The sequence below is a fragment of the Danio aesculapii genome, chromosome 4 (genome assembly GCF_903798145.1).
Source record: "Danio aesculapii chromosome 4, fDanAes4.1, whole genome shotgun sequence".
Taxonomy (NCBI): Eukaryota; Metazoa; Chordata; class Actinopteri; order Cypriniformes; family Danionidae; genus Danio; species Danio aesculapii.
This window is the reverse complement of record NC_079438.1, coordinates 37223547-37239965: the sequence shown is the minus strand read 5'-3', so window position 1 is coordinate 37239965 and position 16419 is coordinate 37223547. Positions and strand designations below refer to the sequence as shown.

Genomic DNA, 16419 nt, shown 5'->3' with positions numbered 1-16419 from the left:
AAGCACACGAAACACCGGAGGAAATGTGGATAGCGTGGTGACACAATGACATTAATCGAATTATGTGCTAAAACATGTAAAACAAGATCATTAAAGGAACATTCAAAAAGTAATAATAATAATAAAAGTAATTAATAATTCGGTTACTGGTGTCCATGATGTCCATAGTCAATGTCACCCTTTTCTGTGACCATATTTATGTTACATATTAATAAGAATTGTTTCCAAATGTATTATTTTTGTGTATTTTGTAATTCTTACAAAGAAGGAGGGAAAAAATTACATTATCATGTTTTATCACTGTGTGAAAAGTAGCCGATCAGTTTATTGAGAAAACCACTGAAAGCACCAATCTGCTTTTCCTGCAAATTGCTGTAATTATTTTAACATGTAGCACCAGTAATATTGTCACAGCTGGCCTGATTGGATGTATTTAACAAAACAACAAAAATACAGTTGATTTTTTGACAATTACCAGGTCATGTTTTAAACTAGTGAACCCATATTTCATCATTTTGAATCAATCAAATGCATTGCTTACATTAATGTTTACACATTAAAATCCATAATAAAGAGGACAATGTCACCCTTTTCTTTGACTATATTAAGGTTTTTTAGTAATAATAATTTTAAAAATGCAGAATTTTTGTATTATTTGTCACTTTTACAAAAGGAGGGAAAAAACTAAACTAAACAAATTTACCCTATCATGTTTTATCACTGTGAAAAGTAGCCGATCAGTTCATTGAGAAAACCACTGAAAGCACCGTTCTGCTTTTCCTGCAAATTGCTGTAATTATTTTAACATGCATGCACCAGTCATTTTGTCACAGCTGGCCTGATTGGGTGCGTTTAACAGAACGAGTGAAATACAGTAGATTTCTTGATAATTACCAAGTCATGTTTTTAACTAAGTGAACACATATTTCATCATTTTAAATCAATGTAGTACTTACATTAATGTTTACCTACTAAAATCCCTAATAAAGTGGACAATGGCACCCTTTTCTGTGACCATATTTAAGTTATATATTTATAATAATTAAAAAATGCAGAATTTTTGTAAGATTTGTGACTTTGTTACCAAAAAGAGGGAAAAAAATCTATTTATTTTATTATGTTTTATCATTACGTGAAAAGTAGCCGATCAGTTCATTGAGAAAACCACTGAAAGCACCGTTCTGCTTTTCCTGCAAATTGCTGTAATTATTTTAACAAGCATGCAGCAGTAATTTTGTCACAGCTGGTTTAACCGGATACTTTCAAGCTTTTTAAATATGCTGTGTCAAGTTAAAATCCCTTGAATTCAAAGCCAATCTCAATGCGTAAAACAAGTGTGCAAAATAGCTGAGACTATTTAATCATCATACGTCACCCACCCCTAATCTTTACCATTACAACTCTGACAGGATCCCTGCAAAACCCTGCTCACTTTCGTTTTTATGCTAAATGTCATTCTGCCTGCTTATTCAATTACATGTTCACACCTAAGTAAGATTTCATTTTGCCCTTTTTTAATTTCATCCAAGAGGTGAGCAGCACCTTGAAATTTACATTAGCATGCTTCAGCTGCTCTGCAATCCCCAACAGCTCACTTTTATACATACACTGATTGAACAAAAAGCAGTGCAAGTGAAGGCAGGAGTCGGAACACAGGAGGAAGCTACAAGGCCTGAAGGCAGAGCGAACAAAACATGACTCTCCACTTACCCAGACTCCAGTCGGTGTAAAATATCTGGCCCAAGGCAATGCTTCCTTGTACATAAAGCACTTATGGATTGTGTTCACTCACATACACCTCAGACTTATGGATCTTAGTGTGTAATCACCTCCTTACTCAAAACGTGTCCCTCAGTCTTAATCCTCAGCCTGGTTTGCTAAAGAGTAGGGACAAAATGAAGTGTAATAAAAATAGTGATGAATTCTGTGCTGTGCTCATCTTGCATATTTCCTATTAGAAGTGTTATTTTTATTCATGATAATCGTGTGTCAGTACTGTATAATATTTTTTGAAGTGTCTTTTGAAGTGATGTAAACTAATTTCGGGTTGATAAATTATGTTCATTAAAAACAGATAGTAATTGTATTATTTAATCACATCAAAAATAAAAGGTAGTGCAATTATTCTGAATATGAATGCAGATTATTATTGTGTAGATAGTAAAGTAATCATTTACTTTATTATTTACAGCATTTTCTTGAAGCGTTCATTCGTTAACACTAATTCATGCATTGACTATCTTAAACTAACAAAGTGCAAGACATTTATTTTGTTGTTAGTATTCATTCATTCATTTTCTTTTTCGGCTTAGACCCTTTATTTATCTGGGGTAGCTACAGCGGAATGAAATGCTTATTCGCTATGTTTTATGCAGCGGATGCCCTTCCAGCCGCAACCCATCACTGGGAAATACCCATAAACTGTCCCATTTACACACATACACCACGGCCAATTTAGCTTATTCAATTCACCTATAGTGCATGTCTTTGGACTGTGGTTGAAACTGTATCACCCGGAGGAAACCCATGCCAACACGGGGAGAACATGCAAACTGATCGAACCAGCGACCATCTTGTATGAGGCAACAGTGCTAACTACTGAGCCACCGTACCGCCATTGTTAGTATTAGTTTATTAATTTTAGCTAGTGTTAGTTTGAAACGTCTTGATAAAGCAGGATGCAACTTTAAATTAGGGCTCAACAAATTTTGACAACTTTTGATTGTAATGTATTAATAAATGTTCAACTTAATATTGACTAAGAATAATAAACAATTTAGAAGTTTTTCATTGTTACTTTATGGTAATTAATGTCTACCAATGAATATTACTGTGTACTAATTTATAGTAAATAATGACATTTAATGTATATTTATGGTAATTATTGTTAACTAATGAAATATTTGGTTAATTTTCCATTTAATAAATCCATCCAGTGTGGCTGTTATTGTTAAGAATTAGAGAATATTTTGCAATAATTGAAAACATATTTTCACTTTGACATGAAATATAGCTTTTTTTGTCAGTAAAAGGTTAAAGTAAATATGAAATTATTTCATGTGGGTAGCACAGTGGCTCAGGGGTAAGCACTGTCGCCTCACAGCAAGAATGTGCCCGGCTGGGCCAGTTGGCATTTCTGTTGAATTCTTCATGTGTTCGCATGGGTTTTCCTCTGTGCGCTCCACTGTAGTCAAACTAAATTGGTTGTAGTATATGAGTGTGTGTGAATGAGTGTGCATGGGTGTTTCCTAGTACTGGGTTGCAGCTGGAAGTGCATCCGCTGCGTAAAACATATGCTGGAATAGTTGATGGTTCATTATGCTGTGGCGACCCCTGATAAATAAGGGATGGAAGAAAAATGATTGAATGAATTATTTGATAAGTGTAGTATAACAAAGCTGGAGTGATTTGCATTTAGTTGAAGCTAGTTTTAATGAAGCAGTCTCATAAGATAGAAGGAACAGAAAGATTATATGGTATTTCTGTGGTGGTGTGAAATTCCTTCATTTGAATGAGGTGACTAGAATTTAAAGTGGATAAAAACATGATATTGCAAGCTATCACGATTAATTCAAAGAAACCCTGTCAGGACTAACTAACAGTAATGTGTGTTTCCTGTGCTCTTCTTTTCATCTCACCAGGGTGTTGTCAGAGATTCGGGAGGTTATGCTGTGATGTTAAACTGGACCATGTCTAATGTCTATGGACTGGCTCCTGGTGAGGTGGGTCAGGATCTATGCCTTTTTATTTTTTGTAAGAGATCATGTCATGGGGAATACATTTTTAATATATCTTTAAAAGAGACTTTTTGATTCATCCCAAGTTTAAAAAGAGGGATCATTAGAAAGCTAATTAAAATTCTGCATAAAATGGTTGTAATGATGGCAGTAAAATATCGACAAATTGAGCAGAACCTGCAGCTCTACTTACCCATTTGTAAGGATTCAGCATCATTTTCCCAAAAAATGGAAATTCTGTCATCATATACTCATCTTCCGATTTTCCCAAATCTGTTTCTTTATTTTCTTGAACATAAAATAATGTATTTTTAAGAATGTCAGTAACTAGTAGCCACTTCCATTTGTTCTTACTATAGCTGTCAATGGCTGCCAGTTTTAACAATCTTTAAAATTGGTGAATAAATAGTTGTTTTGGCTGTTTCTCAATTCCAAGAACGCAGTAAACAGACTTGCATTTTTGTGAAGACTGGTCTTGCGAGGTTACCTCAGAAAAACGAACTCAGGAGACTGCAAAAACAGAGAATGCATCCTATGAGAAATGAGACGCTGCATTCTTCCTGATGGTCACATGATCTTCACACGTTTTTAATGGACAATTATTTAAATATTACATCAGTCAACAACAATGTATTGTTTTTCCCATTTCAATAAATATAACGTGCACAAAAACCTTACAAATATACTTTGCACAATACAAATAAACAGATTTTAATATGCATTTCAGAAAATAAACACCCTGAATGTGTTTATGCCTTTATTAAGATTTTCATGGTAATGTTTACTTTCACCATCTCATTTAGGAAAACTTCTAAGATAAATAAGTGATATTTTTAAACTTTAATAATAAATCTATATAAAATGCTGTGCTTCCCACCTCCTTTATTCAGCCACAATGACTTCTGGGACTTCTCGAGCGAGTTTTGCACTCAAGTCTGCATCGAAAAATTCTCGATATTAAGAGCACACCCGTGAAGGGTCTTGAGTTTTGGAACTGAAGTTTGACAGCTGATGATGGCATTGCATGGAGAACATGAGGATGCAAGATCGCTGAAGAACACATATTGAGAAACAACCTTTATCTCTTCAAGTCTTTGTTAAATTTACTGTTGTATAGAATTTCCGTAGGAAGCCATGCCAATTAAATTATTTCCACAGGCAGTTTTCTCAATGGGTTCAAGTTGACTTTGATGTTGACAGTTTGACTCAAAGTTTCAAGTGAAGGATTATTGATCAACTTCAGAACTGTTAAGAAGGCGACGTTAGGAAAATAGAAAATTAGAAATAGAAACTAAACAAGTGTCTCTCTATTTATAAATGGATCATTGAATCATTTTATTTATTCCCTTGATTCATTCGGAAACAGAAAAAAACCCACAGTATTCCTCTTAGATTCACAAATGCTCTTCTCTGGCCTTGTTTTTTTGACAAAACAAAAAACAAATATTAAAAATATACAGTATTGTGTCTGAAATGTAACTCAAATAATATAGACTTCCTCAAAACAATAACAAAATCAGTCCAGGGCACTCGGAAAACATGGAAAATTTAAAAAGCCTTAATTCACATGGCTAATCTTTAAAAAAAACCTATGCGTTTCCGCAAGGAAATGCCTTCATCAGGGTAACAGTGATTAGGTGCGTCTAGAGTATCTTTTCAGTACCACGGTCACATGACTCATTTAAATATCTCAACAACACTCAAATAATAAAACAAACAAGATCAACTATCATCATTAATTTAGCATTGATATATATATATATATATATATATATATATATATATATATATATATATATATATATATATATATATATATATATATATATATATATATATATATATATATATATATATATATATATGCATATATACATACACTGACATACACGTGCATATATAAAAAATATATAGAACACATAAGCAAATATGTATAGATAAATACGCTTAAACATGGCATGTACATATGTATATACACCCATACGAACACACAAATATACATGTGCACATAAATGTATAATATAGACTTCCTATTTGCAGAACTGTTGCATAAAATCAGTTTCATATTTGCGATCCCAAACACATTATTGTTGGGGAAAACAGGAGTTTTGCGTGTGAGAATTTTTTATATGGATTATATATGTAGATCTTTTACACATAAGAAAATACAGAAATATATATTTTTTGCTTTCATAACTGGATTTGTAGAGTAATTTTAGCACAGTTCATATATGCTTCATGCATTGAATGCTTTTGGATGATCATGATCATGTTTTTGTTTGTGTATTGTGACATTATGAAGTTACACTTGATAATGTCAGCTCTTACAATAATTACAGTATTAATATAGACATATTTAGACATTAATATAAACATTTTGCACACTTCTAGATTGGTGTTTGCTGTTGTCTTAAAGCAAAAGTGTAGAAAGCCACTTGAATATTGCTTTGTGTGTGTTCCTTAACAGCATAAAGGGTTAGAGCAACAAGGAAAAATGAGGATAAAGCTATGACTTGACTCCATGAAAAAGCTTTTGTTCTCACTTTCCTGCACAGTTTAACCTACACGTCTCTCTCTGTCAGGTCTGGTGGGCTGCGTCTGACCTTGGCTGGGTGGTGGGCCACTCATATATCTGCTATGGTCCACTTCTACACGGCAACACCACTGTGCTCTATGAGGTATGGGAATGTGTGTGTAAAAATGTGTGTCGATGTGTAATAGCATTTGACCTGTGGATGTGCTAGCTAACACTCAATTATCTGCTGTAGTGATTTAGCAGAACTAAGGTCTCATAAGTCCATACAGTGGAATTTGAAGGCTTCTATAGCCGTATGGTGTGGTTCGGACATAAACTGTTTCTTGAACGGTGCTTGATTTAGTTTGAATTTAATGTAGCATCACTTAAAATGTGTGGGTTTATTGCTATTGTATGGTGTGGTTCAGCATGGTTTCGGTTCTTTTTGTTTTGGATTTGCTAGGTTTGTATTTCCACAGCATTTTTGTACTGCTTAAAGCGGGTTTAATTATTGCTACAGTTGTGCTGCCTCTACTGCCGTGATATTATTGTAAATGCAGCATAAACCAATGAATGAATCAAACCAACTCACAACACAGAGGCATGCTTATGATGAAATGGTGTTCTTGGGCAGTGACTTTCTTGATTATATAAATTACTGGGTTTATCTATGGTCAAAAATCCAATGGTGCGGATAGTGACGACGAGGTGTCCGCTGGGTCTTAAATTTCAAAAACAAAATTTTAGGCCATAAAAAGTCTTAAATTCATATTGTGTTGTAGGTCTTATATCATTTTAAACAGGTCCTAATTTTAAAACTTAGCCCAATACCCATCCAATCCATCTAAATCATTTACATAGATATATATATATATATATATCTTATATACATTTATCTTATGTGTGTGTATATATATATATATATATATATATATATATATATGTATGTATGTATGTATGTATGTATGTATGTATGTATGTATGTATGTATGTATGTATGTATGTATGTATGTATGTATGTATGTATGTATATATATATATATATATATATATATATATATATATATATATATATATATATATATATATATATATATATATATATATATATATATATATATATATATATATATATATATAAAGTCTTAAATTTGACTTAATGAAACCTGCAGAAATCCTGTTGTCTCTTTGAGCAATGAGTGATTAGCCATGTGTATACTTTATGTTTTGGTTATTGTATGGTTGGCTTGGATCTGAAGTGCTCCTTAAAAAGTACCAAGTCCTAGTAAAGTTCTATAAAGTAGATGATTGGAAATATACAATTTTTTTTTTATTTTGAAGAAATCAATAGGCTATTTGAAATTAGTGATAAGCAATATATAAAATCAGAAGAGGCAACATGATGGTTCAGTGGTGAGCGTTGTTGCCTCACAGCAAGAAGGTCGCTTGTTTGAGTCCCAGCTGGGGCGGTTGGCATTTCTGTGTGGAGTTTGCATGTTCTCCTTGTGTTGGCATGGGTTTCCTCCGGGTGCCCCGGTTTACCCCACAGTCCAATAACATGTGCTATAGGTGAATTGGGTAAGCTAATATGTGTGTGTGCAGCTGGAAGGGCACTTGCTGTGTAAAACATATGCTGGATAAGTTTGTTCATTCCCCAGATGAATAAAATGACTAAGGTGAAGGAAAAGGAATGAATGAATAAAATCAGTGTATATTGTAATTTGTAGACATTGTTTAACCTGCTTACTGGATACTTGCAGCCAGATTTTTCTAATTGTGCATGAGATGTATGAGCAGCTCACACATGCTCTGTTTTTTTTTTTTGCATTTTTGCACTACTTAGTTCGTCCACAAGATCTGACCATTGTTTGTTTAACAGTCAGACAAGAAACAGAAAGATTGAGCAAAAGCAACACTGATGAAAACCACAATAACCACAGAAGTGCTTATTGAATGTGTTCAGGAAATAAAGGATTTTAGCTACTCAACAAAAACATTTTTATTGATTATAAGCTTTTTGCCAAATCCAAAATATAGACTACTTTGCAGTTATCACAACTTCTGGAAATTACTGAAACTGTTACTGTTAGTAGTGTTATTTACTGCTAACTTACAGAATTAACATGTATTGTGCTTATGTGTATGTTATTTATATGTATGTGTGTGTGTGTATATATATATATATATATATATATATATATATATATATATATATATATATATATATATATATATATATATATATAGCTAAAACATTTAATATCCTGTTAAGTTTAAAGATTCCCATGCCCTTAATGTTCTTTAATGTTATCGAATGTTTTTTTGTGGTTCATTTTTTAAGTATCGTTTTAGGCATCATTGCTTCTTCTTCTTTTTTTTTTTTAAATATCGATTTGCCACTGGTACCCAAAAAAAACACATACCCAACTCTATTTAACAGTTCTTCTCATAGGAACTGAATGCAAGATAGAAATAAGTAAAGCAAACACCCTAATTAACTGGCTCTGGCACTTGCATGTCCCAGGCTTTTGTATTGGTAATAGAGCAGCTTTCATAGTTTTAAACTAGTTCTCTTCTTTGAGTCTGAGCTAACATCACAGCATGAATACTAAAATCATTTGCACTTGGCGGGAGGTGATCAGACTATGTTGGGTTTTTCCGTCAAGGTGAATTCAGCAGCGGCGTCTCTTCTGCTGATTAGATGTGTTGTCTCGCTCCACATGAGAAACTGGGAGATGCTCACAGAATTTATTACTCTGCTTTAATAGAAGTTTGACTTCAGCAGATCTCTCATACAAAGTCAATATCCATACCAAAAAACCTGCAGTCTGTTTTAATTAATGTCTTTCGTGATTATGTACACCGATGGTTGATTCAAGCTTTTTCATTTAACCTATGCAACATGACAAACCTTGATTGATTAGTTCAGTAGTGGTTTTCATTTTTTTTATGCAAACAGTCTCAAATGTAGCCTCAAATAAAAGCTATCTTGTCCATGTTAAAAGGAGTTTTTGTCCTAACCATTGCTCGGTTTTTATTTCTGTGATGTCTAAGCAAAACAACAGCATAAACAACAATGACAATGATCACCTCAGGTACAGATTATGGGCTTTATTCAGTGTTAAAGTTAGTATTTTAAATTTTTTGGATATTATTAGTTTTTGGGATATCTCTAAGCTAGTGTGTGCTCCACAACGGAGACAAAATTCCCATTTAGAACATCTAAATCTGATATAAACATGTAAAGCTTGCAGTTTGTCACTAATAGGATCAACGGTTTTATTCATGTCGCTTCATTCTTCAGTTTCTCATCAAATTGTGACAAATCAAATGCTCTCTAATATCTGACATGCCCCGCCCCCTTCAAGACGCTTTTCATTTAATGCACTTGAGCTCAATCAGTCTCACTGGCAGAGCAACGATAAAGCAAAATGCTATTCGCTGCTTTATAAAAAGGGGTGGAGCTACACAATGTCCTGCCTTCTCTTCATGTTTCGATTGAGATTACTTGAAACATCAAATAAAAATGCACATTTTAGAGCACTCCAATGGACACTTTAACACTTTGGCTTGCCCATGGGCTGTCTGGGCATGACTGGGCGTGTCTGTAAAATTTATTACCATTATTTATTAAAAATATTCAACCATATATCAAAAACAAACCATCATTTGAAAGCGATGACACTCTAGTTTCATGTTGTGAACTTGTTTTTTTCAATCTGTGCACCAGAGAGGAGAGGGTTAAATCAAATCCTGAAGTAATGGATATGTAAACATGCACAAAATGCATGGTAATGCTTACGTTTCATTGCCTGTATAGTCCTTGTGGGAACAATTCTAAGAAACATTAGCATACAAAAAAGTGTAAGGGTTCAGTCTTCAAAATGCATCCCAGTTTTTCATCCAAAACAAAGGAAAATTCGGAAAAAAATATTAAAGATACTTTCGAGCCATTTGAGGTCCAGTAATGCATGACATCTGTTTTCGATGAAATATTAATCATATGCCGCATTCCTACGACAAAAAGCCCTGTTTATCTCATTGTTTACACTCCACCAATGAGTGCTATCAATGTGAGTTTGAACACCATTTTACATGACATTTATTGCCATACTGAAAGCAGCAGCGGATAGCTTATCTCAGATCTTGAAAATAATAAAAACTAGTTAATATTTTAAAAATGAAAGTCAGAATTGTGACGCAACAGTCCCTCAGTAGCTTATGTACATTAATACTTTTAAAGAGGATTCATGATTAATTAGATTATAACCCTTACCATTTAGTCTGGAGTGCAGTGGCTGGTATTTAAATAAATGGCTGGTATTTAAAGGTTTCTGTATCGCATTTGGTTCAGACAGCTGAATTGCTTGTTGTTGAAATCTTTCCGCATCGCGTGGAGTTAGGACACAGTGTTACTTGCCAAAACTAATTACAACAAACAAACAAAAAAATCCCGTTGTTTCTGTAAAACCAATTGTAGAAAGAAAACTTAAACTATTTTAATAAACCGTTTTATTTGCTGGGCAACATCACTCACTTTGAAATCTGTTTAATAATGGATCTTTATGTTTAATGCCAAGAAGTGATTCAATGGGGAAAACAAAACAAACCTGCCAATTACTGATTGATGCAGAAGTGCGACAGATGCAGGCTCTTGTTTTTACATTTTAATAAATCAAATACAAACCTACTTTCTTGCTCAGCTGAACAGTTATTCTTTGGCAGCCATTATTTATTTTGCCTTTCTTTCTTCAGAATCAGCCAACCATTTTTGTTTCTATAACAACACCCAGAGGTCACAATAATTGTTAGTTTTCTTTGTGCTTAGCTTGTCTAAGAAATAAGAATATAAGCCTGCTGCATGACATTTGAAATGTACTGGCCATTTGTTTTAATTGAAATACAAATGCTATTCAAGAAAAAAGATGAGAGATTCATATGCGATCTGTTTGATTTGTCCTCACTAAAATGAAGTCATTGTTTAGTTCTGAGAGCTTTCCCTGTGAGCAGCGTGGCAGAGACATGAATATTTGAACAGCTCAGCGTTGTGCAAGGCTTCTTGTGTGTGCAATCTCTCTGCAACTATTATTCTGTTTCTTTGCCATACGTTTTGCCCATCTGCCACCCGGGCACCTTTCCAAGCCACTCTCCATTTCAAAAACATCCTTGATTTAATATTCACTCCCCAACCGCTGCAAATGCCCATGCTGATCCAGACTGACACCGAGACTCTTGAGTGAACTCCCAAAATGTTTGAAAAATTATTTTACTCCAAAACAATAGAACTTTAGCAGCTCCTGGATCTGTTTTATATGTTTAAAAACTCCCTGTGCAAAACTAGTCTCCAACAAAAGTTTTCTTTTTTCTGCTACCTGAGCATTTTAGATATTGCTTATGCAGACATCTACATCACAGGTTGTAATGTTAGCATGGTGCTCAAAGGCAAATGCATACAAAGATGGTGACACTTCAGTGAATTGTAGTGTATAGTCATGGTGTATTGCTAGCTTTACAGCATAATTATTGTGAATACCCATTTTATAGTTGGAAATTGGACATAAATGGCTTCTCATGTTGTATTTGCTTCTGGAAAGCTCTACTGTGAACAGGGTTTCCACGTTTGGCTGGCTGTAAATGTGATGATTGCTACTTTAAGTTGTTTATGTCAATGTTTTACAACAGCTTCATCACCATGTATTCCAAGTAGTAAATCTTTACATGCGTATTAGCATATTTTATGGTTATAATCTGTGAAATTGGCATGTATTTAAATGAACATTCTAGAAATTTTTCAGTGACTTGCGTGAATGTTTATGGGGTTGTCAATGAATGACATGCAGCATATTACAGGGTTTCTGCAGGCTTTATGAATGTAAACTTTAAAACCAAGTAAAGGAAATGTAATGAATAATTTGAAGGGAACACAAAATGTCAATATTCTCTCTAAATGTAAATGTGTAAGGAGTACACAGTGAGTTGTTTAATAGCTTAAGGTTTGAATAAATGTGCTCCCAGACACTAGAATATTGATACTTCTATTACTGTACTTTTTGAACATACTGAAGTAATGCTTTTTAGGTGACACTTTACAATAAGGTTCCTTAGTTAATGCCTTTACTAACATGAACTAATCATGAACAACACTTGTACGGCATTTATTAATCATAATTGAACATTTACTAATGCATTATTAACATCCAAGTCCATGCTTGTTAACATTAGTTAATGCACTGTGAGTTAACATGAGCTAACAATGAACAACTGTATTTTCAACGTTAACTAACATGAACAATTACTGTAAATGTAAATGTATTGTTCATTGTTTGTTCATGTTAGTAAAAGCATTAATTAACATTAACTAATGAACCTTATTGAAAAGTGTGACCGCTTTTTATTTGTATTCTTGTCTCATTTTCAGTGCAAATGTCTAAAGATTCTATAGTCAAGATACATTTGCTGAAATGACTTGAGAAGTCTTGTTGTTTTTGTATAACTAATCAAAATGTAATCAACATTAAGTGATTTTATAATTAAAACCAGAAGAAATGTCTGCCAATGGATTCCACACAAAATTCTACAGTTTAACTTGAAAGTAATATATTTATTGACCCTGCTAACAAATATTTGTTCCTGTTTTAAGCACAAATTCATTTAATTTTAAACTCGCTTAATTCTCAGAAGTCTTACTTTTTATTTTTCATCATAATTTAGCTTAATTCTATGGATATTGATTTATATTTGAACAAATTACTGAAGATAATTTTATTTTGCAGTGCATACAGCGTTAATGCTAAGAATTTATGATTTGAAGACTCATCAAATTTAAAATCATGGAAGGGCGAATAACAACGTTTTAAGCCCTTCATATGTCTTCAATACATTTTGGCTTTAATAAAAATTTGACAACAAGGAATTGCACTTTTAGTCAGCTCTTGATCTTTTACAAAAAAACTTGTTTTTATTAGAACAAATATAAATATGCCTATTGTAAATACTACTACTAATAATAATAACATTATACATGTGCAAATTGTTATGAGTAAATGACAATAAGCTCTTGTTTTAAGTCCTTCATATGTGTTTAATACATTTTGGCCTCAATAAAATTTAACAAGAAGGAATTGCAGTTTTTGTAAGCTCTTGATCACTTCAAAATTTAGGAGAGGATGTGAAACCAGCGCATGCTTGGATGCAAAAGCTTTTGTTAGGATTTTCAAAAAAGAAACAAATGTAAGGAAACGGTAGTAAGGATTTATTTAAAGCACTGTTCATGAGCAGTAAAACCCAAAAGTGTGCTTGTGTTAAGAACCATTTATAAAGGACAACTTAAAATAAGATACATACAAAAACAAACATACTACTGTAAAACATTTTGCTCAAGTCAACCTTGCAAATTTGATTTCCCACTGATCTGATAATAGTTAAACCAACTACATTATTAACTCTTTGCACTCTATTTTACTGATTTAAGCACAAAGTCTAAAACACATTGCGCAAAAGCATTAAAGGTGTCTAAATCCAGTTTTGCTATTTTAAGGACGGAAAAATACAGTTTGCACCCTGACGCATGGTCTAACAGGGTTGTGCTTATTCTCTTATTGAGTTATGGGTGTTATAAGCATAACGTGCATTATCCCATCAGAGACTCATCTCCCATTCCATTTTAAGAGTCAGTTGTATCGCGCCCAGGTGCATTTGCTATTTACTTGGCGGACTTTGTAAATGGAAAAGCTGAATGCTTCACAAGCAAGAAAACAGTTAAAGATCATCTGCGCAAGGATAAAGAATGTGCCTCCTGCATTTGGCCTCTTTACTTTCTCTTTACTTTACTTTTACTCTACTCCTTTACTTTTGTGGAGTAAGGAAGCGGTGGAAACTCACTCCACTGAAGACATCCATTAGTCTTCATGTTTTTTAAGCGCAAAAAATTTTTCAAAACTGTTTCTAAAGTCAGTTCTAATTTCCAAACAAATAACAAACAATAAATAAATGAACAATAATAACAAAGTGTGGTCAAAAAACAGAGTTATATCCAAATATATGCATATCTCTCCAAACCTCGACAGGTGGACAAATCTAAGCTTGTTTTTATTTAAACAAATATAAATGTGCATATAATAAATATTACTGCTAATAATAATAATGTTATACAAATGCAAATTGTCATGAATAAACTGAAAAAAGCCTCCTGAGATGAGGCATGGAGGCTTTTATATTTATGTAGAAAAAAATATTTTTTGTAACTTTTTAATCCTTTAATTTTTTTCATGTGTAAAGATATTTGTGTATTGCTGTACATCCTGTGTGTATTAAGCATTGTGTAAGCGTTTGGACCAGCATAAATAATTAAATAACACGCTCTGCGCTGGACTTTAGACCTGTTTTAGTTGGCCAATGGCGCTGTCTATTTCAGTTCCTCAAAATAGCAAAGTGCCAACAATGCATCTTAACACACCTCCTTTCTAGACTGGCGCACCATGAGTCAATAAAAAGTGGTGCAAATGGATTTGGTATTTAAACAAAATGGTGCAAAACGTGAAAATTACTGTTGCGCTGGTCTGAAAATAGCAACAACTCGCTCCATACACGTCTTGCGCATTATTGCACCATGTATGATAGGGCCCATTGTGTTTACAGTTACTCCAAGTCATTGGAAGCTGGAACTTAAAATTTTTAGGGGGTTTATAATTTGTGATACACACTTGAGGTGTTTGGCCAGTCATAACACACTGTCAGCTGACCAATCAGAGCACTCTGGGCTTTTTCGAAAGGAGGAGCTTCATAAAACTGAAACTTTCACAATGTACTGAATTAAAAAATAATGCACCTTAAACATTAAAACATGCTAACATATTCTAGTACACCAAATAAACATTTTTAAAAGAGCATCATAGGACCTCTTTAGGATATTTGTCTTTTATTTCCGTATTCAGATGTTGTAAGCAGTCGTTGTTTCCGCAGGGTAAACCTGTAGGGACTCCAGACCCCGGGGCCTTTTTCCGTGTGATGTCTGAGCATGGCACAGCTTGCATGTTTACTGCTCCAACTGCTATCAGAGCCATTCGCCAACAAGACCCTCAGGCAGAACACGGGAAACTGTACCCACTGAACAGGTAAACTCAAATCTTCATCTGCAACTCTTCACTTAATGGCCCAGAACATAGAACATGTGCAGTCAAGCATCTCGCACAAATACACCAAAAAAGGTGTTTTATTTTCCACTTATTGTTGACTACACTGGTGAAAAAGCCTCCACTAAAATTGTATGGCGTTTGTACAAATAATCCCAAAAAGCTTTTGAACACTTAAGATGCAAATATATCAACCCAAGTGGAAAATAAAGCTGCTACTTCAGAGCTTGTGCTGCTTTTCTGAGCAACATTGTTCAGTTTTAAATGGCAAAAATGTGGGACTATTTCAGTTTTATTTTTATTTACTATATTGGCTCTTTTTTTTACTTATAGCATCCAGTCATTTTTGTATTCATACAACAATTTATATTTTCATTCATCAATCTTTATTTTGAACAGAAAATGACATGACTAGGTGTATTTTAAGGAACATTTTTAACTGATCATGGTCATGTGTGCTACTTCATATTTTGAAAGCTGTCCAACCTGGCTATTGTTAAATGTATGGTTTGAAAAATGCACCTATGCTTTATTCTTGTAAATAATGCAAGTTGATTTGACACTTGCCATTTATAATTCAAAAATTGATTTTCATTTATTTCTTCATTCGTTCATTAATTCATTCATTCATTTATTAATTAATTAATTCATTCATTCATTCAATCACTGATAATATGTACAGAAAATATTCAGAGCATACAGATACAAAATGGTTAAATTTTATATTTACAGTATATAAAATTATATTATAAGTCCATATTTAGCCAGCTGCAGAAGTAAATGTGTGTAAAATCTAAATTTTTATATATATATATATATATATATATATATATATATATATATATATATATATATATATATATATATATACAAAGAAAACGTTTATTTATATATATATATATATATATATATATATATATATATATATATATATATATATATATATATATATATACAAAGAAAACGTTTATTTATATATATATATATATATATATATATATATATATATATATATATATATATATATATATATATA

The 16419-nt window shown here is 33.0% G+C and overlaps 1 protein-coding gene across 1 annotated transcript in view; it reads left to right on the top strand.

The window, feature by feature from the left end:
* acss3 (acyl-CoA synthetase short chain family member 3) overlaps nt 1–16419 on the top strand; it is a 76795-nt gene that overhangs the window by 12231 nt on the left and 48145 nt on the right. The window contains exons 6-8 of the mRNA XM_056455576.1: nt 3642–3722; nt 6320–6415; nt 15214–15365. Of these exons, the coding sequence (XP_056311551.1) occupies nt 3642–3722; nt 6320–6415; nt 15214–15365 (329 nt within the window). The remainder of the gene's footprint in view (nt 1–3641; nt 3723–6319; nt 6416–15213; nt 15366–16419) is intronic.